The 24,437-nt window shown below is 37.7% G+C and overlaps 2 protein-coding genes across 12 annotated transcripts in view; one reads left to right on the top strand and one right to left on the bottom strand.

Annotated features, from left to right (window-relative positions):
- Window positions 1-6,075, top strand: part of LOC139129534 (phospholipid transfer protein C2CD2L-like) — a 78,358-nt gene extending 72,283 nt beyond the window's left edge. For 8 of the 11 annotated variants that reach the window (XM_070695184.1, XM_070695185.1, XM_070695183.1 and 5 more), the window contains one exon: window positions 2,232-6,075. The gene's annotated coding sequence lies outside the window, so the exon portion shown is untranslated. Of the gene's footprint in view, window positions 1-329 lie in introns of all 11 variants that reach the window. The other 3 variants (XM_070695181.1, XM_070695175.1, XM_070695182.1) reach the window with 2 other exon arrangements.
- Window positions 6,076-10,361: 4,286 nt separating this feature from the next.
- LOC139129530 (uncharacterized) overlaps window positions 10,362-24,437 on the bottom strand; it is a 263,263-nt gene continuing 249,187 nt past the window's right edge. The window contains exons 2-5 of the mRNA XM_070695165.1: window positions 20,015-20,118; window positions 15,042-15,286; window positions 14,310-14,474; window positions 10,362-12,719 (exon numbers count right to left, since the gene is read on the bottom strand). Coding sequence (XP_070551266.1) covers window positions 12,258-12,719; window positions 14,310-14,474; window positions 15,042-15,286; window positions 20,015-20,060 — 918 coding nt within the window. The 5' untranslated portion in view covers window positions 20,061-20,118 and the 3' untranslated portion in view covers window positions 10,362-12,257. The remainder of the gene's footprint in view (window positions 12,720-14,309; window positions 14,475-15,041; window positions 15,287-20,014; window positions 20,119-24,437) is intronic.

The raw sequence follows: 24,437 nt of genomic DNA, 5'->3' as shown, positions 1-24,437 counted from the left end.
ACATAACCCGAACAAACCTGCTGTAGTTCTGTAACTATACTCTTTCCTGTGTATTGTAGTGTAGCAAGGTCTCTGCCTTTTTACATAGATCTGTCTGGATTTTCAGATCACCTTTCTGTAGCAGCCTGCAGATGAGCCCTTCTCTTTTAATGCTCATTTTCTTTTAAATTTCTCATCCTCCCTTGGTCAAATCATACTTTGATGAACTAGGCCATCTATAACTTGAAGTCTGAGAGTGGATAACCCGCTGTTTTCTGAGTGGACCATTTTGACCTCTTTCTTGCTCTGCCCTTCCTCCTTTCAAACATACTATTTTTCTGTTTTCCTAGAAGCATCACTGAGTCGCCAGCCAACAACTAAACACAGTCCAGGGAAGAGGACTTCACGTTTCTAAATCATAATGAGTCTTGCTATTTTCTCTTGGAAATCACATCAGGCTTTGTCACAGTAATATCTTCTAAAGATCTTAGGACTAATGTACAACTGCAATAGTCTACTTACAAAGACTGCTTTTGATAATGTTATGTTTTTTCTTCACTAATTTTTGAGCAAAGGACTCCAGTTTAATGTGTGTCTTTCCTAGTAAGTAAACGTATCTGGCATGGTAGAATTAGTGTATTTAAAATTCAAAGACAACAAATTTTAAAAAATGACCAAAAATAAATGAATAATTATCATTGAAAAAATGAAGTAAAACAGAAAATGCAATATTTGTGATTGAAAACAGAAACTGCAAGAAGTTTAACCGGAATGTTAAGTATGACGGAATAAGAACAAATCTTGTCTCTTGGTCGATGATGAAAATGTCCAAGTCACATGGTGACATATGTTGGAATGACCACGACTTGACAATCTGAATATTCAAAGTGAAAAAAAGAGCAAAAATTGTGATGTCGATTGATTCTTTGTTGGAGATCAAGCTGATAATCTTTTCAGCTGGCAAAACATTAAACTCAATAAGACTGATGTGGTTATGTGGTGTGTGGTTTTGTTAGATATTGTGACATAGAGCAACAAACCTATGAAAACAAACCTCACACTACATCTCAATAAATATTGCCTGATTTGTAGGAATTACGTGCAAGGGACAATGTCGCTGTCCTTACGCGTCATGCCAATCAAGTTTTAATATTATTGGAGCAGTTCATTCAGTCATAGGAATGTTTGTACTTGCTGAATGAATGGTTGACAAAATGGATCTTTGAGGTTGCAAGCAGTCGTACCAGAGAAAAGGAAATCACGGATATACTTTGTGATATGAACCAGAAAAATTTACTGCTAACCATTGACATATCTAACGATTTACAAAGCTCATGTTTGACTTTCAGAAGGTACGTCGTATCATAGAAAACTGAAAGACAAACAGCGACATTGTGCCCTCAACTTTTTGAGGTGGCGGTTTTAGCAACAGTGTGATGTTATGTTCAAGAATTTAGAGAAGTGTGAAAGAGGTCCTTGTGAACCCTACTTAGGGTTCCAGTTTGATGAGAAAATTACTGTCAGATATCAGTGGTAGTTTTCCTCTTTCTGAGTAGATGATCCAATTTAACTCTTCTGTGAATATGTATAGTATAGGTACTTGCCAAGCAATTCTAGGGCATGCATTCTTTTGTAGATGTTTTTCATTTGTTTTATAACAACCAATCTTGAATATCCTCTCAGTAAACTCTCTTTAAAATGTGAAGATTTATGTGATGTTAAAATATGTTATTTCAGTAGAGTTTTAATAATTTATTTTGAAAGAACAAAATTTAGTTTTTTTGAAAGGGAAATCACTGTAAAGCGCACTTTTATTTCAGCTCCTAAATTAATGGATTTCAAAAAAATTTCAGATTAAAAAGCCTGTCTACCTGGTCTTAGAATAGTTTTGTAAGTTAAACATATGCAAAAAACGTATGCACAGTGTTTGAAATAGATTAACAATCAAAGCAGTTGCATTTCTATGCTCAAGTGGATTGTAAGTACATGAAGCCTGTGTGTGTGTTTACACATATCGTGTACCAAGCATGAAGAATAAAATGTTTATGTGTGTGTTTCACTCAATTATTTAGGTAGCAACTATTGTGTGAGTAGAAAGTAACAGCTTCCACAAATGATTAAGTGAGGGCACGTTTGGTTGGGCAGCTCACTTCCATCGTTGTTTTCTGTTTCCAAAGTCAGTTGGCAAACGATGATGTTTTTCAGATCATGCAATACTAACAACCATGCTGTCATTCTCATTTCATTCCCAGGGAGTATGTCGGCGACACTGCTGTGTAGATATCAGCCTGTTAGTCACACTAAAATGCCTAAAACACAGGGAACTGCCTCACCTGTCTCCCCATCATGCATTTCACCAGCCTAGACATAACGCTGGCCGTCACTGTCAACTGATCAAGATTGCAAGTTGTTGTGAAGACAATAAAGGCATCCTGTAACGCTCATATTTTTTAGCTGATGACGATCATGCTCTAACCATTAACAGTTGAAAACCTGCATATATTATGCAAATCACATGCACCAAAGAATGATGGGTAACTAAACGTTCTTGGTCATGCACGACAGATTGTCAGTGCATTTATCTGTGATTCATTAAGAGGACGTGCAAGCTCAGTCAAAAGAATGCAATTTGCAATAAATTTTACAAAGAACAACACGAACACCGTCAATGACAAAAAAAGAGAAATTCTATCATTTCTTGAAGAAATAACTTTGAATTTTATATTATCCTGGGTAAATTGTGGGCAATTCACAATATTTCCTTGTCCTTTGTATTTTTATATCAGACTTGTGTCAAACATTTAAATTTTTAAATGGGTTCCAATCAGTTGTAGTTGTCATGGAAAGACTGTCAAGTATGCTGTTTGTGCATGTTTTAATCGTGATGTTAGTCAAATCATGTAATAGTACAAGCTGTTCCATGGGTGGACATCATCTTGCATGTATTTTCTCAACATCATCTTTGATTTGTGTTTGCTGCACTTCCTCTTTGTATTTTTGGTTGAGTAGCTCGTCATGAGTAGTTTTTAACCCATCTGCAGAGCATGCATGTGCTTGCGGGCATTTGACGTTTAGTTCACCTTGTTGCAGGCACAAATGAAACTCGCTGAACAGCATGCAAGCATTTTTATTTCAACTTTCACAGAAAAAAATGATTGTGGTATGTGCTGGTAAACAACATGGAAGATGAGATCTTTCATCAGAACGGTCCTACATTCCAGAGTTTGTAGGTAATTCTCTTCTTGTGCGAGCATAGGTACCGGGGTATGTCATTTCACCTATGGTGCCTGTGTGAAGGAAATAGGTGTGTATCCTAGTTCTGCAAAAGAATTGCGAAATTGTGCTTCTTCAAAGTGAAGAGCTGTCCTAGTATCAGTGGGTTAGAGTCATTTAGCAATGTCGCCTTTGCCGGGGACAAGTGGGTTGGAGTCATTGGGCAAGGTCCCCTTTGCAAAAGCACAGTGGGGTGGAGTTATTGGGTTAGGCCAGCTTCCTTGGTTAGGCATGGTAGATTGCAGTCAATGGCAAAGGGTTGACTTATTTGCTAATGCCATGGTGTGCAGGTTGTGTGTTTTGGGGAACAATCACACATGCTTTTTGTCATTTCCCATTTCATCATTGCATACCAGAAACCTCTGTAAAATGGGTTAATGATACTGTCATATTATTTCCTAACCTGAGAAAACGTGATGGAGAATTAGCTTTATTTAGGAAGGACACCAGTGCTTTATTTATATTTATTGTGTATGTGTGCTGTAGAGAGGGACTACTACATGATGTATGATTTCGTCCTTGTAATTTTGTGCAGTACTACCAGTAGTGTTTGACAAAGTGTCTTTCTAAATCATGTGAAATAATATTCGGTTTATCCTTGTCAAATTACAGTGAAAATTGCCAATACTTCATGAAATCTTGTACTTTCCTACCCTGAAACAAGACCTGCATGCAGCTTTTGCAACATGTCACAAATTTACAACAAATGGAAATTATAATGACTCTGACTGTAACGAAAAAAGCAAAAGTCAAGGTTTCATGTAAATGTTGTCCAGGTGATTTTAATATAACTTATAAACATGGGCTTTAATCACTTTCAGCCAATGTGTTTTGTCACAACCATTGTCTGTGACATGTTCAATCGATCTCACTCTGCCACCAAATCTGTATCCTATACATTCAATAAACTTGTCTTTTATTTGCTATTATTTGCTATTATTTGCCGTCTTATGAAAATTTTGACTTAAAAAAATGTTCATTATTTTCTTTTTAAATACTCCATTGTGCAATTACAGATTGTATTTGTCACTGTTGACTTTGTAGCCCTCAAATATTGGCTTGGCAACAATCCCTCTTCAGGGACTTGTAGCATTGCACTCGCTGCCAATCAATCAAGTACATGTATGTCACACACTAATTTGATACCATTTATTGTGTACAGTTCATCTGGAATAACACAAAACATCACAAAATTGTGATACCAATATTATGACCTTGTGCAAGAAGGATGGAAAGGACATGAAAATGAATATTTTTGATCTGCTTTTTACTCTTATTCCTGATTTTGCATTCTCGATAATGCTGAATATGTCAATAATCCTTGGTCAGTATTTGTACTGTAACATTACTGTCCTGATATCACTTTACAGAAATACAATTCTGCCACCGGAAGTGCAATTCAAAGAAAGTTGTAACATGTCAGCTTGAAGGAAAAGAAAGAAACAGATCATTTCAAAGTGGTAAATCATGCTAAAGTTGATCATAAAATTTTTTCAAGTGTAGTGTCTTTATAGTTGACTGAGAAAAAAACGTACATCATTATTAGCTAATCTTTGGGCTGCGATGTAATTGAGTGCTCCTAATGCCTTCTTAGGTAACATGGGTAAAGATATTACCAAAGTCAACACTATCATCCTGTTTGCATCTTTGATTTTGCCATGTTTAATCTGCTATTTCAGCAAACCTGGCCATCGTTAATATAATGCTGTATTTCTTCGATAACCAGACAGCGAGTAACAATTCATGTCTACCAGCCAATCACAGACTGTCTTACTTGTCAGCTTCTTTGTTTTGATGAGTGACGTTTCTTCTCAATACAATGTACTTGTACCATTTGATATGTGTTTTCTTTATTTTGATTTCTTTTCAAGGCATTTTTTGATGCAAAGTAATGTCTTTTTACAACATCACTTCTGTCTTGGTTGTCGTGTAAAGTTATTTTTGAGGTGTAAGTATTGTCCATAATAGTGTAGTATAAGCTGTTCAGTTCCAAGTATTTCTTATTTGTTACTCAGCACACATAGGTAAAGGTACATGTAATTATACATATGATGTAATGCAGCGTACTACTTTCAATAAAATCTCCAATTTGCCACTGAGAAGGTATGGATTTTACTTTTGTAATTAAATTTAAAAGTTATGGTGGCAAAGAAAGTCTTGATTTAAGGTAGAATGTGCCTCGGGGACAGATAGACTCTCAGGCTTTTAAGATATTCTTTTGGCCTAACACATGTCGGGGTTCATTTTGCAGTGTATGGAGTAAATAGTTTTTACCGGCTTAGTTTTTTTCGAAAATCCGGAATTTATTTCCCCAATAGTGATAACACAGGGATGGCGGTCATTTTGAATTTCAAATATCAGTAAATAGTAGGTAATTTGTTTCTTTAGTAGCAAAATTTGCCTTGTGATCCCCGATTTCTATTCATGAAAGAGAATGTTGGAAAGTTCGCTTGAGGAAAGTCTGATCAGAAGTGTTTATCTTTCATTTTCGAGGTGCAAACTACCTTATAATAGTGAATAACAGTTTTTCGCTTTCTGTTGTTGTAGGTACATGCACCATCATCCAACATTTGTTTCTTGCCCCTTGTGCCAAACCCCACCCCTCAACCCCAACCACCACAGAAAGCAGCAGAAGCTATTCCTAATGTTTGCAATGTATGGGTTCAATGGAAGGTAGATTGGAGATTGTCAGCATAGACTTAATTAGAGTGCAATATTTCATGCAAATACCATCACCAGCTGGGTTTTTCAAAGACACTTGCAGATACATCATGTATGCAGTTTTAATTTAATGAAGTAAAAATGAAGGCACTTTCATACATATTCGTGGCCTTTTGTCATATTTGTCTTCTTATCAGAACTTGGACTTAAAGGAATACAGTCGTCAGAACTGCACTCAAAGGTCGTATGGGACCCATACGACCAATGCAAACACTGTATCCAAGGCACGATGGTGATTGATGAAAGTTAAAACATATCTGTCATAATCTATATCGTATAAAATAAATGTTGCAGCTATGATGACGAGATGCATCTAGATATCGTGCACGAAATACATTGTTTGTGAACAAGAAACTTGCACAGGCGCAGTTCCAACGACTGTTTCCCTTTAATTGTTAAGCACCTCAATCTGTACATCATTCAGCCATGAAGACTTATTTTTACTTGCTTCAACTTGTTATTGAACACATCATCCTATACTTCATTTATATCACATCTAGACCTCTTACTTGCTTCAACTTACTTTCTGCCGCAAGACCAGTCATTCACTTCTAGGTTCATTACCCAATGAAGCTAGTTCATAAGAGAAATAATGGTGATCTTTGAGTTTGATATCTGCAGTGATGGATGTTTGTCTTGAGCTTGGATTTAAAACGTTTTAAAGTTTATTGCCGGGTTGCGTCCAAGTAAAAGCAGACTCGAAGAAATATGGCTGTTGTGTGATAATATGCGGAGTAAAAAGGCCCACGAAAATCATAACATTGGGCATAAATTCAGCAAAATCACTACTGTTGGCACCCTCGTTGTCACTAGCTCAAAATTTCAATGGTCTTGCCCACATGGATATTTCATCAGTGCCCAACCTAACTTTTGACAAACACCTGTTAACTGCTACAGAGTGTACCCCATTGCATTGGGGCACAACACGTGTTTACACATCCACTACTGAAAACAAGTTTATCTCGAGTAAACGATTACCCATACCCACCCATGGCCTCGGTCGATTTCATGTTAGAGGGAGGGTGTACACAAATGTACCGCAGTTTTGAAACCCCCTTTTCGACTCATGTAGAATTTTTGGTGCTTGCTCAACTTTTGTATCACCCCAATATGTAATAATTAACCCAATATGTAATACTAACCCAATATGTAATAACACTTAACCCAATATGTAATACTAACCCAATATGTAATAACACTTAACCCAATATGTAATACTAACCCAATATGTAATAACACTTAACCCAATATGTAATACTAACCCAATATGTAATAACACTTAACCCTATATGTAATAAAAATGAATTTGGGATATAATACTGACCAAAATAAGACTAAAATATGCATAGCAACCATGATCACGCCCCTTCACAACCTGAAGCATTTATAAAATTTGATAATTTTTCAAAGTTTTTTTGAGTTTTTCTTTACCCAATATGTAATACTAACCTATTATGTAAGAACATTCACCCAATAAGTAATAATATTCGATCCAATTTGTACTACAAAACGAATCTAGGTAATAAAATTCTAACCAATATATAATCCTAGCCCAATACGTAATAGCATTTAGCCCAATACGTACATTCGCATACAAAATCACTTCAACGTCCAATCCTCAGGACATTTCTTCATTATCTTCAAATTAAATTCTCAACCTTCAAGTGCTTGTGACATAGCAATGGACTATGTTTTCAAAGTACATAACATTAATTAATGAGGTACTATGGAATCGATAGAGACCGTGAAGTTGATGTACTGAAGATACACTGTGTTAAGCTTAAGTCAGGCTGTTTCGCGCCTGAGACGACTACAATAATTTTGGCATGCGAAAGCCAACAAATGTGTCTGCAAACAATGAGTACAATACGACAAAATGAAACGTTCTGCAGAACATAGAATAACCAATGAACATAGAGTACTAGTGGCAATAATATAAATGCCAGCTTTTATATTTCCATTTTATTTGTTGAGTTCAATTTTTATATAACATTTGAAAAGCTGTAACATTTTCAACAGTTAGTTCAACTTCAAAACTTTATTGTGAACCAAGTAAACTCGGTTTCATTCCATCGATAAAAAATCCAGTGGCCAGTCATCCGCCAGAGTCTGTGGTGTTTTACGTAAACACTTTGTCATCTGTATCATGCATGGTGATCACTTCAAGTCTAATGCAATGTAGTTTTTCTTCATGAAATGTAATTAGGAAATCGTAATGTAATTAAATTTCCATGCATTCTCTATGGGGACTTTATTACATATTGGGTTAACCCAATATGTAATAAAACTTCCATGCATTCTCTATGGGGACTTTATTACATATTGGGTTAACCCAATATGTAATAAAACTTCCATGCATTCTCAATGGGGACTTTATTACATATTGGGTTAACCCAATATGTAATAAACCTTCCATGCATTCTCAATGGGGACTTTATTACATATTGGGTTAACCCAATATGTAATAAAACTTCCATGCATTCTCTATGGGGACTTTATTACATATTGGGCTAACCCAATATGTAATAAACCTTCCATGCATTCTCAATGGGGACTTTATTACATATTGGGTTAACCCAATATGTAATAAAACTTCCATGCATTCTCTATGGGGACTCTATTACATATTGGGTTAACCCAATATGTAATAAAATTTCAATGCATTCTCCTTAGTGGACTTTATTACATATTGGGTTAACCCAATATGTAATAAAACTTCCATGCATTCTCCTTGGGAGACTTTATTACATGGAAGGTTTATTACATATTTAGTGAACCCAAAATCGATCGTTAATTACATATTGAGTTAACCCAAAAAATATTGTGTGGGGGGGGGGGGGGGGGCACATATTTTGAGAGAATACCAAAAATAGATAAATGAATATTTTTTTCTATCCCATAAAGTAAGCCTTATAAACGAAAGGCCTGTATTATAATTCAATCGAAGTTGGTCTCTTCAGTCTTTCAGAGCTATCATGTATAGTTTCTTCTCTTTATTAATCTGTTGAAACATTTATGTCTGGATAATATTCCCGTTTATTTGCCCATAATGTTGTGATATTACACATCATATTAATATATCGGTAGTCGCTTTCATATTTACCATAAATTGTGTTTGGTTTTATGAATGTTGACTGCCATAAGCGTTCTGCATGTAAATAAACAAGTAAAAAATTTGAACCATTGCTGTCACTTTCTGATTGTTGTAAGGTCAGGAACTAGCAATATTGGTGAAACTTTTCTTTCCGTATTGCTAAATGATTATACGAAATGTGTGTGTTTTCAGGTATTTCCCGCTGTATGAAAATTAAGGAACAATTAAAATAAAAATTTAAATGCTCGACGTTGGCTTGATTAGGGTACCTGGGCGTTCTTAGCTTTTTGAAGTTTACTGATCTCAATAATTGTCTCCACTTTCATCTAAAGTTTTGAAGTGTTTTGGCTACACAGGGACGTGTTGATGGTTGTTAGGCATTTTTTGTATTATTTTGCTTAGTATTATATCCCAAGTTTAGTTTTATTACATATTGGGTTAGTATTACATATTGGGTTAAGTGTTATTACATATTGGGTTAGTAGTACATATTGGGTTTAGTGTTATTACATATTGGGTTAGTATTACATATTGGGTTAGGTGTTATTACATATTGGGTTAGTATTACATATTGGGTTAATTATTACATATTGGGGTGATACAAACTTTGACTCCAAATAGCAGCACTTTTGATCTATGACTTTGTAGAAAACGTACAGGTTTGATATACGTGTCTGGCCAAAAAATGTGGAATTTCGACACCCAGTCCCATTCCAATGAAAAATGAGTTTGTGCTTTGTAGTTTGAATCGTACTGCGTACACCTGTACCAAGTTCGGGAGTGGATACCCCCCCCCCCAGGGGGAAGGGTCTACATACACCAACAATAGCCCATATTCGTTTATCTCATTTGATTTTGCCTTTTGAACAACTCGAATCAGACGTAGTTAATGTGTATGATCTAAGCTGTTTATGAAACCAAGTTTTTTTACATCGTTTAATTGCAACTGTGCTGTTTGATTTAAAGGGAAATAGTCGGAACTGCGCCTGTGCTAGTTTCTTGTTCACAAACAATGTATTTCGTGCACGATATCTAGATGCACCTCATCATAGCTGCAACATTTAAATTATACGATGTAGATTATGACAGACATGTTTTGCCTTTCATCAATCGCCATCGTACCTTGAATACAGTGTTTACATTGGTTGTATGGGTCCCATACGACTTTTGAGGGCAGTTCCGACGACTGTATCCCTTTAATCCAACACAGTATCAGTTACTGTACATTCACTGGTTATGTCGTTATATTTCACACACACAATGAATGTGAATATAACCTTACACTAGCACACAATCTGTTTCAAGGGACTTTATTGTTCAAAATTCATCCACTTGAACCATGTCTAAAGTAAAGTACAAAGTTGCAGATTCTACACTTAACGTCAGTGTTTGTTGTCCTACCTACACACCAAGTTTCCTTGTTAAGATGCATATATATCCGCGTGACACTAAGCAAGGTCAAAGGGCAATTTCATTTGCTATATTAAGTAAACGATACTCTTACCAACCGTGTGTATCCTGATGCTATCGATAGTATGACTCGGCCAGTGCGATCGACGGAACAATTCCAAAACAAACCATATGTGCCGAGTTCCATACCAACTATAGAAATTATCGCATTTCGCCGTTCAGACGGTAGAGTCATTATAAAATTACTCAAGAGTGCATACTTCAAATTGCAAGAATTATCTACGACTTCCGGCCTGTCCGAGAAAAGCTAAAACATCAAATGAGGCCTCACATACATGATATATAAATTGTACATACACGTCAGACTAAAGGTATCAGAACAAGCGCTTATTTATCAAGTATCATCACAATACTTCAAAACCACAATTGATTCACTGTGGATGATGTTTTCATCACATCTGCCAGTCTCGGTCGAGCTGAAACCCACAAATAATTGTTTTCAATATCAAAAATGGTTGAACTTATTTGGGAGAATTGGATCTTCATATTTCTCAAATTTCTCAAAAGGGTCAGGTGCCCTGTAGCTGGATGTTGCAATATTACAAATTACTCATAAAAACAAGACTGTGTAACTTAAAGGAAAGGTGAACTTACATTCGCAGATTAAATTGACATCACTTGACCATCTGATTATCCCAAATTAGCTACAATCGTGTTATCAAAGAAACTTTCAAAAATGTCGAGTTAATCTGTAAACATTCCTGTGTATTGCGATAAAATCTGTAATTGTTGCCTCTGCGGTCACTTTTCAAGAAAAGGTTTTAATCTTGTTGGAAACAAAAACACTGAAGTTTGAATACTACATACCAAGAGGCTTTGTCCTTCAGGCGTCAAAAACGCTGACTTATCTACTGTAGGAGGTATAGTCAAACTTATATAAAAGTATACGGATTGAAAAAGTGTTGTGCTATTGTAAGACCTTGTACTTCTACAAATAATTAAACCGCATGAACGGAAAGCGTAACTATTTTGACTTCTGAAAAAAATTAGTCGTCTGATTATTCGTGACGTACTTGTATATCAAACGCTGAGGTCGGGGGATAAATGACAAGTCTTATCACTATGTTCACAGGACGATGTTCCAAAGACCTAGTCTCGGAGTCGTACTTGATTTGACTGGATATGACGATACCGATAATTATACGAGTTTGTAAGTCACTAAACGCCGAGCTGGATTTGCTAGTATAGGGAACAGAGTATACCTGGTGTCTAATGTTAATGTTTGTGTTCTTTTTTACGCCGTTTTTTAGTAAAAAATGAAGAACACGGGTATTTTGTTTTTGTTGATTATGATCAGTTCAAATACACACAAAGCGGGCGTCTCAGATGGAAAAGTATGTACTCCGGCACTGTGGGTGAATGAACACCGGAGTTTTGCTCTATCTTCTTGGCACCTAAAAAGATTTGGAAGCATAATAATTATTTTCTTTCACAGTTATCGAGCAAGTAAACCGTACAAATGAATCAACAAAAAGAAAACATTTGCATTCTTCCACTTTATTACCCAGTAACAATATAAGCAACGACCAAAAAATATCAACATTAAATACCCAGATTACCGTGTCACCATGTGGCAAGTAAGCAGAGCAAATAGCTGATACCTACTAAAGGTGAAGTTACCTCAGTTACCCAGACTGCTGTACGGGACTCTTTTCCAGGCGACCGGAAGTGAGCCCCGCAGAGTAGTCAGGGTATAAAGATTAGGATTAAGTTGAGTTTCTCAAGGGTTGCGGGTTATGGTGGCAGCGTACTGGTATTGTCCCACGTAATCCTCAACAATGGGGTTGTAATTGCCACCCCAGTCGACGATGAGAACGTAGATTTGCTGGTAGGCGGCGGTGGTGGTTGTCAAGAGGACAGTGTTGATCAACAGCTGGCTGGGGTTGCTCTTGACCACGTTCGGGTTGTCCACCTCGCACGGCAACTTATCACAGATGTACTGGGTGTACGAGCTGATGCCGTCGGTCCCGAACACTACCGACTCGATGGTGTAGCGGTCGGTGGTTTCCGCGTTTGGGCAGAACGAAACGTTCAGGATGGCCTCGTGCTGGTATCGCAGTCCTGCCTCGGTGGACACGTGGACGATTTCGCTCAGGTAGAAGAGGTCATCGGCCTTGCCAGAGACTGCCTTCATGGTGACAGGGTTGCGAATGGGCCTCATTTCTTTCACCGTATCTCTTGACTGAGGACGCAGGAGGGAAAAAACAAACAGACAATTGTAAAGATAGATGTAGTTAAAACGAGGGGTGTGTACAGAAACTGTAACACACACTGAGAGGCTTCCCGACTGGTGTTTGTTTAAGTCATTTTTCTTCTTTTGTTACATCAATATGTAAAGTTGTTAAATGGTAGCCTTTAAAATCCCAACGGTTTTGTATCGGTATCGTCCGAAGAGCAACGTGTTACAGGTGTTAGGAATATTTTGGATTCGTTGCATGACAATGAAAGTGAAAGGAAGCAAACTCGTGCAAATCCGTGTTTTTATAAGTATCATTGATCTGGATAATAAGCTTCAATGTTGATTGGGTTTCATCAGAAATGTTTCTCTATGCAGCAACAGTCTTGAATAGTCAAAAATTCTCCTTTCACCCGTTTCTACGATCCCAATATAGATGAAATCGTGTCCAATAGTAAACAAGGGAAAACAACTCCTAGAGAGTATGTCCGCCGCAATCTATTCTGATATGGTCACACTTAATTGAATAGCAGTATAGAAATTGTGTTTCTCATTCCTATGCAGAGATCCAGGACAATGATATGAAATTAAAGCCCATGAAAATATTTACTGCAACCGTTCAGATAAAAAATGGGGATCAAAATTATGACGGTTGGATTAAGATAAAAGCCACAAAGTTAGAAGGATAAGACTGATAGGTAAATATTTAAATATTTCATCCATGGGTTATACGTATGCTCCGTCGGCAAAGGAAAATGCCTGAACTTTTGTTGCACCAAAGCGAGCTGATTTTATCTTTCTGCATTTCACGAAAAATACCAATATTGTCTTTGAAAATGTCACTTTTTCAATTCTTTGCGATGGGTTTTGTCGATAAAATTCAGGCGCTTACAGGCATATTTTCGCGACCATATTTTAGCCTTGCAACTCAAGAATTGTCGGTATTTCTTAAAATCTTAAGTTGTGCATTCGTCGCCAATAAAAACGTTCTTTGGTGACCGCCACATTTTGGTAAGCGTTTCCATTTGATTTCAAACCATCTCATCGTCAAAATAAAAAAGAATTACAGCTAATGGAGCTTTAATTAGTATTATTTAAATCACACTTCTGACAGGACTAGCGCAAGCAGTGGCTGTTCACTTTGTGTCATGTGATGTTGTGACCTAAGGTCACCGTTAAATGCACTTCCGGGTTTTGGTAACATGATGGAATGTGAAATTTTACAGTGAAAGGACCGGACTGTGGACAGCGGGCCACATCCTTGCAAAATGCGCTTTGTGCGACTGAACGATCTACGCATGTTGTTATTCGCGTGACTCACAGTGAAAATGAGCACGAACTCCAACATTAGCGTTCGATGAACTGGGAAAACTGTATGTGAGTCAAAAGATTTGATAAATAGTGCCCCATTCGAAGTAAATATTTTCTGGTTTGTGCGTTCGCTTGTTTTATCGGTCCCCTCCTTGTCCAAAGTGGTCGAAAAGAAAACGAATATTCTCTGTGAATTATGCAGTTGAAAAGGTAGTCTTCAAATTTTACGCTGTTTTTTTATTCGAAAAACTCCAGCATATATGTTATTACGCTGTGAAGTATTACCTTCAAATTGCCAAGGAATTGTACATTGACGCTGAAGGATATGCCTGCTACGTCACCAGCCTGTGTCACCACGTACAGATCTTTGGTCGTGTTCCAAGTGTTGACGATGCAGCTCGGGACAGCCCTACCTCCCACATCATTTGTACACAGTGCCGCAGTCTTAGGCTAAAAAAACAAGGAGAAAGATTTAGATGGTCAGTGGGACTGTTTAACGCCGAGACAATCAAGCATTATATGTAAGTCATTTTAACTACAACTGCATCTAGACAGAATATTTCAATCATCGCCACCAGTAAGGTGGCGAAGAAATAGTGAATTTGAAGACCAGCAAACAATGGCCGCCTGAGAGATGGATATATAGATTGAAAGGAATGTAGGTAGGTAGGAAGGTAGGTAGATAGATAGATATATAGATAGATAGATAAGATAGAGACTAAATCTATTAGATAGGTAGATAAATCTGTTAGATTACATACATACATACATACATACATACATACATACATACATACATACATACATACATACATACATACATACATACTTACCTAACTACATACACAGCTAGTTTTAATGTTGCAATTGCTCTTACAAATCTCATACCGTCATTTAGGCCTTGAAGACTTGACTGGGCGTTTTATTTTTGTGTTTCAGCCATGCAAGTATTTTCTTTTGCAAGAGTTGATTTGAAGAATTTCACTATGTGCGCCATTTTTTTCTCCTTTGACTCACCGTCTTTGGGTCGTCCACGACGTAAAAGTAAACAACACCAATTAACGGAGCCCAGCGAGGGTTACTTGTAAGTAGCACCGTCACGTTGACCGAATCTCCGACGAACTGTTTGCAAGTGGTCGCCACGAAGGTCCTCCCTTGATTCGGTGTGGGGAACTGCACCTCGCTGGTGACGTACCTTGTGCCGACTTCAACTGGTATCGGGTCATTTTCAGCGACGACCTTGAAGGAATAGGTGTACTGGGCTGAAAGTGAAAGAAGAATTGCAAATGTTTGTGTTTGAATAGCAATAGGATTATAATTTGCTCAATTGGAAGGGGTGTGATCAAAGCTAAAATACGTATATCGGCGCTCGCCTTTATTTTTATCTGCCGTTTGTGTATACGTGCACAACATAGAAATAATGGGCGACGCGCTGACCATTAATGTTTATTATATTACCATGCCCTGTCCATTGCGTTTTAATTGGTCGAGCTGAACCACGTGACTGCCCGCAAATACACAGTAATGATTTGTTTTCATGCCCGTGAATATGAATAATATCGTAAATATAGTAACTTTACGGCTAAAACGAAAATTGTGTTTTGTACAAAGATCATAATCAACCACAAAATAAAATGGAGCATTTGTGGGCCAAGTTTAGACGCTTTTTTTTCAAAAAAATCTTCAGATTTGCAGAATTTTTGCAGCGCGCGCACTACTCACTGACAGGTTCTGGGGCCCCGTTGTCGTTCGCACGGGGAATTTTCGTAAATTTTGACGGTTTTTCGGGGTTCGTTGATAATATAATTGAAATAACAGACTCCGCGCTGACCATTAACGTTTATTTATGGGCGCGGGCGAGAGGAAAGCCAAATTAACGGGCTCGGCAAGCCTCGCCCATTAATTTTAGTTTTCCTCTCGCCTTGCCCATAGATAAACGTTAATGGTCAGCGCGTCGTCCGTTATTTCTATATTTATGGGGGAGGGCGAGAGGAAAGCCAAAAATTAACGGGCGAGGCTTGCCGAGCACGTTAATTTTGGCTTTCCTCGAGCCCGCGCCCATAAATACATGTTAATGGTCGGTGCGGAGTCTGTTATTGCCATTATATTATCAACGAGCCAAAGAAAACCGTCAAAATTTATGAAATTTTCCTACGCGAACGACAACGGGGCCCAGGAACTTGTCAGCGAGTAGTGCGCGCGCTGTGAAAATTTTGCATATCCGGAGATTTAAAAAAGTGTCTAAACTTGGCCAACAAGTGTTTCATTTTTTTGTGATTGATTATGATCTTTGTACAAATTACAATTTACATTTTAGCTGAAAAGTTACGGTATTTAAGATATTATTCATATTCACGGGCACATAAACAAACCATTATTGCGTATTTGTGGTTGGTCACATAGTTCAGCTCGACCAATTACAATGCGACGGATAGGGCATGGTAATATAATGGAGGTTGGCGTTCTTTATTCAAGGGATGAATCATTTGATCGGTGGAGGGGGAATTGTACAGAGAAAATGCGATTCATTTACGCATTACAAGGTTTCGTGCTTTTCCCGAATCCACGTCAGTGTGCACCCTTATTGGTTTGAGTCAAGCATGTCAAGTTTTTTCAACGGCAGGAAGGCTGCAAAAACATGTCTTTCACAAAATATATTGTTTTCCGACTAACCAAGCCCTCCAAAGATATAATTGTCGATCCCATTGTCGGTCAGGCTCTTACGGTAGAGAATGGGTGGTAAATAGTATTCAAGGGTTGTACAAGATAATTTATATGGTTGCCTCCAACGGGTTATCTAAGGCCACCACAATTCCGCTAGTCCTTTATGGCCGGAGGTTAAATGACTTACATGCAGGAAATGGAATCGTCCCATTGGCAAACAAGGACATGCTGGCCATAAAAGCTCTACCCCACTTTTGCTTTCGGTTGAACAAATAGACCTCTTACAAAAATCGACATATTCTTTCTTTTTGAAAGTTCGACAGCTCGTTGTGTGGAAATTCACTTCAACATTTTCTTGCAAATGAAATTATTACTCGTTACACGATTATTTCATGGTGTGGCGAGTGCAATTTAGATTGACCCACTTTTATTTCCTTATAACAATAGACATTTTTCTGCCTCCTTTCGTCCTCCCTTGTATTAAGGTAATACTTAAACTTTTGTTTAAACTTTCCTCAATAAACCTTTCAACAATTTCCTTGCCAATCCAAGATTGAAACTAAGAGATCACCGGGCACTGTACGGTACAAGTGTAAGAAATTACCTGACATTTCCCGATATTTGAAATTCAAGATGCCGACCATCACTTTGTTAACTCTACGGGAGGCGATTTAATTTTCAATTATCAAAAAACTAGGACATTGACAATTTTCTCTTTTTAAAAGCTTTAAAACGATTCTCAATAAGCAATAGACAACAAAAGTATGGGAAATGCTGAACGTATGTCTCCGGGGCGCATTTTTAAGGTAGTATGCGCCTCGAAAGCGAAAGACAAACTTTTGCTCAGAATATCTTTCGACCATTCTGTTTCAAAATCAAGTATAAAAATCAGACGTCAGGGTGAAAATTTTGTACTAGAGTAACAAATTACCCAAGAATTAACAATATTTGAAATTCAAAATGGTCACCATCCCTGTGCTATCTCTATGGGGAAGATCAAAATTTTTCGATTTTTGAAAAACCAAGACGTTGAAAGTCTTTCTTTCTCGTAGGGCCTCGAAAAGAGCCCAACAAATGGTAGATCACAAAAGAACTGGCATCGTTTGAGAGTCCAAATATCTGTCCCCGAGGCGCATTCTAAACTGTCCATGGCTCATACACAGACTTGTCTGTGGTTTATACCAGACAGGGTGGTTTGGAAAAGGAAGGATTCGCTGCCGGGCGACAATTGTTCAAAACAATTCAGACATGGGTTTATGAAAATGTAATAACACGACTGAAACACGATTTCAATAACTCTGGAACTTGAGGACAGGTAGGTAGGTTGAACTTCGTTCGTTCTGTGTACTGTATATCACGTCTAATGGGCGAAAACTGCATGTCGACGTCCGATAAAGGTCTGATTAATTGTTCTCTCCTGGGTACCGCTATGCTCGTTTCGCCATGTGATATTGTTTGCACTGTTTGTCCAAATTGCGCGAACATTGGGGATTTTTCTTAGCTGTGCGCAGACAATAGCAAGCATTCATTTATTTCAAATATACGGAAGAAAGTGTCTCAAATATATACACGCTCGATTTAGAACTGTTTGTTTTGCACGATTTATCAAAGTTCGACTCACTTCTCTCAGGGTATGCAACCTTGCATGTCAAACTTCCACCTCATTGTGAAAAAAGGCAATCTCCTGCAATCTAGGGACAGCTAGCTAAGAAACGAACTTTCATGGCCGACCTTTTAAATCTCACATTTGGTGTTGGATTAACCAAACCCACAGACAGCATATTTACTCCAATTTTATAACGAATGTAATACTTGTACTCTGATAGTACGTGTGACTCCGTTCCTTTGACTCAGAGTATCCTGCCTGGCGACAAAATTGGTGTGTTTTCGTGTCTGGTTTAGAATTATTCGGTAGGTCATTTGTACTTGTCGTAATCTCCAAATGTACATTAAAATTGTTGACATGAATACTCTCGGCCCTGCATAGAAAGAAATCCGGTGCAGGAAATGGTAAAATTTAATTTCTGTAATCCCGTTAACCTCAAGCGATTGTCCAGAGACCCTTGGAGAATGAAACACGAGCATGGCAAATGAAAGTCTCCGCGTTTTACCACACCCATTTTACTTATTGAAGGTTAAGAAATGCGAATTCGAAACTCCCAGTATATTGATATATTGAACTTTCTCCAAAAAAAGTTGCCTCAAATTAATGAATTCTATCATTACATAGTGGAATTTTAAACAGCTTTTTTTTAACAACAAACGTGTACGAGAACTGAATGGTGATTGGATGACCTCAAATACACAGGTTATCAAGGCATGCCCGTATTGCACACTTGGTAATGAATAGCTTAAACGAAAACTAAACCCTGAAATCAATGATGTTAGTATGCCAGATTTTCACAATCAACAACCCCATATCGCATTATAACCCATTGTTTGCAAAGCGAGTCAATACTTCCGTGTATTGTTAAACAAGGAATTTCAAATTTTCATATCAGACCAATACTCCTTGTACCAAATATAAACAAAGTAAACAAAATCGCAGTTCCTCAACAGATATCGTCAGATTTGATCTAAATTGTTTCAACATTTTTAGTAATACGTTTTCCGCCACTACCTATTTAAAGGTAAGTTCCAACCGGAACTTACCTTTGTATTACCAACTTACAAAGTTAACAACTTACTTACCTTTATCAACTTACAAAGGTAAGTTACATAGTTTTTTTGTAATACGTGTATATTCTACATATTCGGAAAGAACACCAATTACTCATATTCAATGATACCTTCTCTTAAGTAAAACGATTTGACATATCTATCTTAATATAGAAAATGTGCATGAAGACGAAAGAGCGTTCTGGATTTTCTAGGTTTTTGAATAAAAAATATTGTCAAAATTTCAATAATTTTTATATCACTTTAACTTGTAAGCGTTAATGTTAATTGGCCATTTTAGTTTGACTAAATTTATGCTACGCTATTTAAATATTTTATCAATTCCTGAGAGTAATTTTGGCGGGAGAATATAGTCTGTCAGTCATGTGACTCGGTCGGAACCTCAAGTCTATACACTTTTCTTGACTAAATACTGAGAATATACTGTGGCCAAATGTCGCATGATTTCAATTAGAGCGCCTTTAAAATCGATCCATAGCTACCCTGAAATGTTAAAAGTTTCAGACTTTGCAGACAGTGGATTTGCCCAGGAGAGGGCTAGGCCCTAAGAAGCATGATGTATTTGCGGCATGTACAGTGCGAACTTTGTCCGCGACCGAAGAACGTCTATCCACATTTATAACCACGATTGCGGTTTACATACTCACCGACGAATACCAGACCTATCCAGAGGATGTGAAATTTCGGTGCCATGCTGACGAGGCGGTATCTGGAAAATGTCTGCGATACGAGGCTGACCCACACAATAGACGGTGGCTCGGTCGTGTGTGTTCTCACCAAAGTACATCCAGATATATATAGTCATGCGCAGTGCCTGACGTTTACACATGCGCATTCTGGTAACTGGAAAACCCCTGCTGCCAATAGGACGAATTCGATGAAAACAATTGAAACAATAACGAAAGTGCAAGAGGTATGACTAATAGTCAGTTATCTTCAAAATACTGTGCCGCGGTTTGCCATTTGGCGATTGGTTCAAACTTTGACGAGAGAGAATCAGTAATGAAACATTTAGAAGGAACTAGAAAAGAAAGAAAAAAATTATGAAAGTCTTTGATTAATCTTGATACAATGATAAGTTGAATCCAGGGCAACAATGGATATTTAATGTTTATGATATTACTGATACCGATTATACTATGTACATCTCATCCTTGAAGGTGTTTTTGTGTGTGCGCATGAGAGAGAGAGAGAGAGAGAGAGAGAGAGAGAGAGAGAGAGAGAGAGAGAGAGAGAGAGAGAGAGAGAGAGAGAGAGAGAGAGATTATGTTTGTGTACAAGAAGTCGAACCGATGTTGAAAGAATCTTAGGCCACGGAAAGTTTGTGCATTCTATCAAAGCAACGCCATTGTACGATTTATGCAACCTGAATTTTGATTCCAATGAATGCCTGCATCCAATCACAACTTCCTGTCCAGTGTTCCATTATCACATGACACCATATTTTGTAATTTTGTAATTTTATTACTTCAAGTCAGTACATCCATAAATGGATTTTCATGCATTGAATAAAATACATGGACATATACAGAATAAAAATAAATAAATAACTCAATAAAAAACCAGTAGTTAAAAGTTATAAAACTACACATCAAAAGATAAGCATAAAAAGTTAGTGAGCACCGTATATTCAATTAAAACAAGCAGGAAGTTGACATGCAAATCGGTCAAGAAATGGCTTAGAAAAAATAGACAGGCACAGTAAAGTAGTTTAAATTATAGTATTGGCAATGGTGGATGAACGATATTTGAATGAGCGACTGTGGGCTTTGGAAACATGATATTTACTTCTGGTGTTATACTGGTGAATTGTTGAATTTTTTTGTGAGAAGGTCAGACAAGTAGACAGGAACTTTGTTGTTGATACATTTGTGAACTAGATTTTTTAAGTGTTGGTCGTGCCTTTCCTGGATAGTTGGCCAGTTGAGTGAATTTCTGTAAGATGTAACATGGTCTGACTTTTTGAGTCCACACTGAATGCGAACTGCAAAATTAATTATGCGTTGTAGATTGCTTTTGAGAGTAATATTACAGTTGGAAAAGACAGTGTCACAGTAGTCGAAAAGGGAGAAAACTGTAGCTGAGATAACATTTTTGCGAACCCTTCTGGAATACATCGTCTGACACGGGCCAATTTCGTCAGACGATAGCCACATGCTCGACGGAGGTAGGCAACATGGTTGGACCAGCTGAGTTCTTGGTCAAGTGTTTAACCTAAACAGGTAGCAGAAGGAGATGCTTTGATTGTAGTACTTTGATTGGAAAGAACTTTTGTGTGATTTGGTATTTTCTTGAGTTGTTGCCTAGTACCGAAGAGCATGTATTGATATTTCGAAATGTTGGGTTTCAGAGAATTGGAATGGAACCAAGTAGTTGGATGATGAATTTCATGTTCCAGATCATCGTGAAGGTTGTCAATATCAGAAATTGTGGACGCTTTTAGGATGTTTATGTCATCAGCAAAAGCATAAATTGATGTTGTGGAATGAAGCCATGTGGGGAGATCGTTAATGCAAAGTGAGAATAAAGTCGGTCCACAAACACTACCTTGAGGTACACCCGTTTTGACTTGAATAAACGTGGATGAAATGTTACCAATTTTTAACACACTGAGTACGGCCTGTTAGGTAGCCACATAACAATTGAATTGTAGATAGGTGAAAATTGTAACGTTGCATTTTGCTGAGCATAATATAATGGTTAACTGAATCAAATACCTTGGAAAGGTCTAACATGAGAAGAGAGGAAATTCCTTTATTGTACATGTTATCAAGGATGTCATCGGTTAAACGCTGTAGTAAAGTGGCTGTAGAGTGTTTGGGACGAAAACCAGAAAATGTTGGAAAGAGAATATTATTTGATTCTAAAAATAAGTTGAGCTGGTTGCAGACTAAACGTTCAAGAACTTTTGACAGGGTAGGGAGTAGCGAGATCGGACGGTAATTTGTAACATCTTGCTTATCTTGTTTCCCTATTTTAAAAATGTCATTGCAACAATTGTCGAAAAAAACACGATAACTTTACCCCGTAACCCACCAGCCCAAACCAACTGCATGGCCATAAAAAACTCTGAAAACAACCAGTGTTGCAAGTGAGATTGACATTGACGACACCGCAGCACAGATGGCGTATCATCAGTTCTTTACCTCGGTGTCTCTATCTGACCAATCACGGGCCCGAAAATCTCAAACTGAGAGAGTGAGAAAAGCGGTCAATCATACGTATTGCAGAGTCGAAACTTCTAACCATATGTCAATTTAAATGATCTCTCACCTGACCTGAAACGGTGAAATGGGGGGGGGGGGGCTTACCCGACTGCTCTCCGTCACATTTTGTACCACAAAACAGCATTGTTCATCTCAATACGTTTTCTGCTCATGATACATTGCCGGAAAGGTAGAATACGCCACAGGGCAGATATTTGGGCTTTTAAACTTTTAAAATATTCTTTTGGTATACCACTTTTAATGAACCTTATTGAGTAAACAAAGTTTTCGTCGGCTTATTTTTTTGAAAATCGAGAACCATATTTTCCCCATAGGGCTAACAAAGGAATTTATATCGGGCCCTTATGAATTTCAAAAACCAGTAAATATTGGGTAATTTGTTTCTCAATCTCTAGTATCAAATTTTGCACGCTGACCCTGGATTCTTATTCTTGATTTGGCAAGTGAATAGCCGAAAATTTGCCAGCGTAAAGTTTGGGTAAATATTGAAGTCTTTAATTGTCTAGGCGTGAACTATCTAAATCAGCTTGAAATCCTCATAAAGTGTATACTTAGCAAACTGAATATATCAAGTCAAGGTGCTATATATAGGGGATTTCAGTGTCTTGAAATATGTGTCTGTAAGACACTGGAATGCGCTATCCCCTCGATCACAGTCCCTCCACCCACGGGGACTGCTACTCTGCCTCAATAGCTGACCTTATTCGTCTCTTACCAAAAATATGTCCACTGCATTAATAAACACCTGTATCGTTACTATTCTACTTTTTCAAGGCTCAGTGGAAATTTATCCATTCCTGGAGTAAATCTCACCACCTGTCAACACAATAATCGTGAATATGCGTACGCGTCTGTAAGACACTTGGATGTGCAAATAACTCAAACAGACTGATAAAAGACCATTTTTTTACACACATCACGAGTAATGTAACATTTCTTTCCACTTTTTATGTGCCTCAGTCTCAGTCATAATATATATTTGTTATACCGATTTCTAATATATGTGGTCGTATAGTTGACTTGTCATTATTTCGACCTGTTTGTCTGGACTGTGCTGTTGTAATTTTTTGTTAAACAGCCAAACCGGTGAAATCAACAACCAATCAATCAATCAATCAATCAATCAATTACATAGTCATAGATGTAATTTGACTAGAGGTAAACTACCTAGATGCAATGACTTTCATTAGTCATGTGCTTGTTTTTCATTTGGCATCATACATGGCCCATCGCTCGCTCTGAACCTTTGTTTGCACACTATATAGTAAAGTGAGGTTATATCTCTCGGTATAGTTAAACAAACTACTTTATCCCCTCCCCCTAAAAAAATCGATGTATTTTTTCCCAAATGGCTTTGCCCCAACACAGATTTATTTGTCCGGGATATACAAGTTCAATAATGTCAACAGCCGATCCAGTGTCACGATGATTCTTGTTTACATACCCACCGACGAATAGAAGACTCATCCGGCAATTGTTAATTTCCAGTGCCACTTTGAGGAGTTGGTATGTCGAAAACTTCTGCTGAATACGAGAAATGAGTGAGACCACGAACGAACTGTGCTCTCACAATGGACAGTAGAGCTATGTCTGTGCACACATCAAAGCGCATTGAGGAAGTCATGGGCTGTGACTAACATACACGCATGCGCCAATTTACCAATTCGACGAAATGATACCGAAAGTGCAAGAAGTAGGACTAAATTGTTTTTGCAAAAAACCTACAGCGACATCTCATCTCATGATTGTTAGAAACTTTAACGAGATGTATTCAGTAAGAGTTTTGTGCTGGAGCCGACACAATGCACGGGTGTTATCATTCTATCACGCGCACAAGACGTGT

This window comes from Ptychodera flava, chromosome 3, assembly GCF_041260155.1.
Source record: "Ptychodera flava strain L36383 chromosome 3, AS_Pfla_20210202, whole genome shotgun sequence".
NCBI lineage: Eukaryota > Metazoa > Hemichordata > Enteropneusta > Ptychoderidae > Ptychodera > Ptychodera flava.
This window is presented reverse-complemented; position numbering and strand designations above follow the sequence as displayed.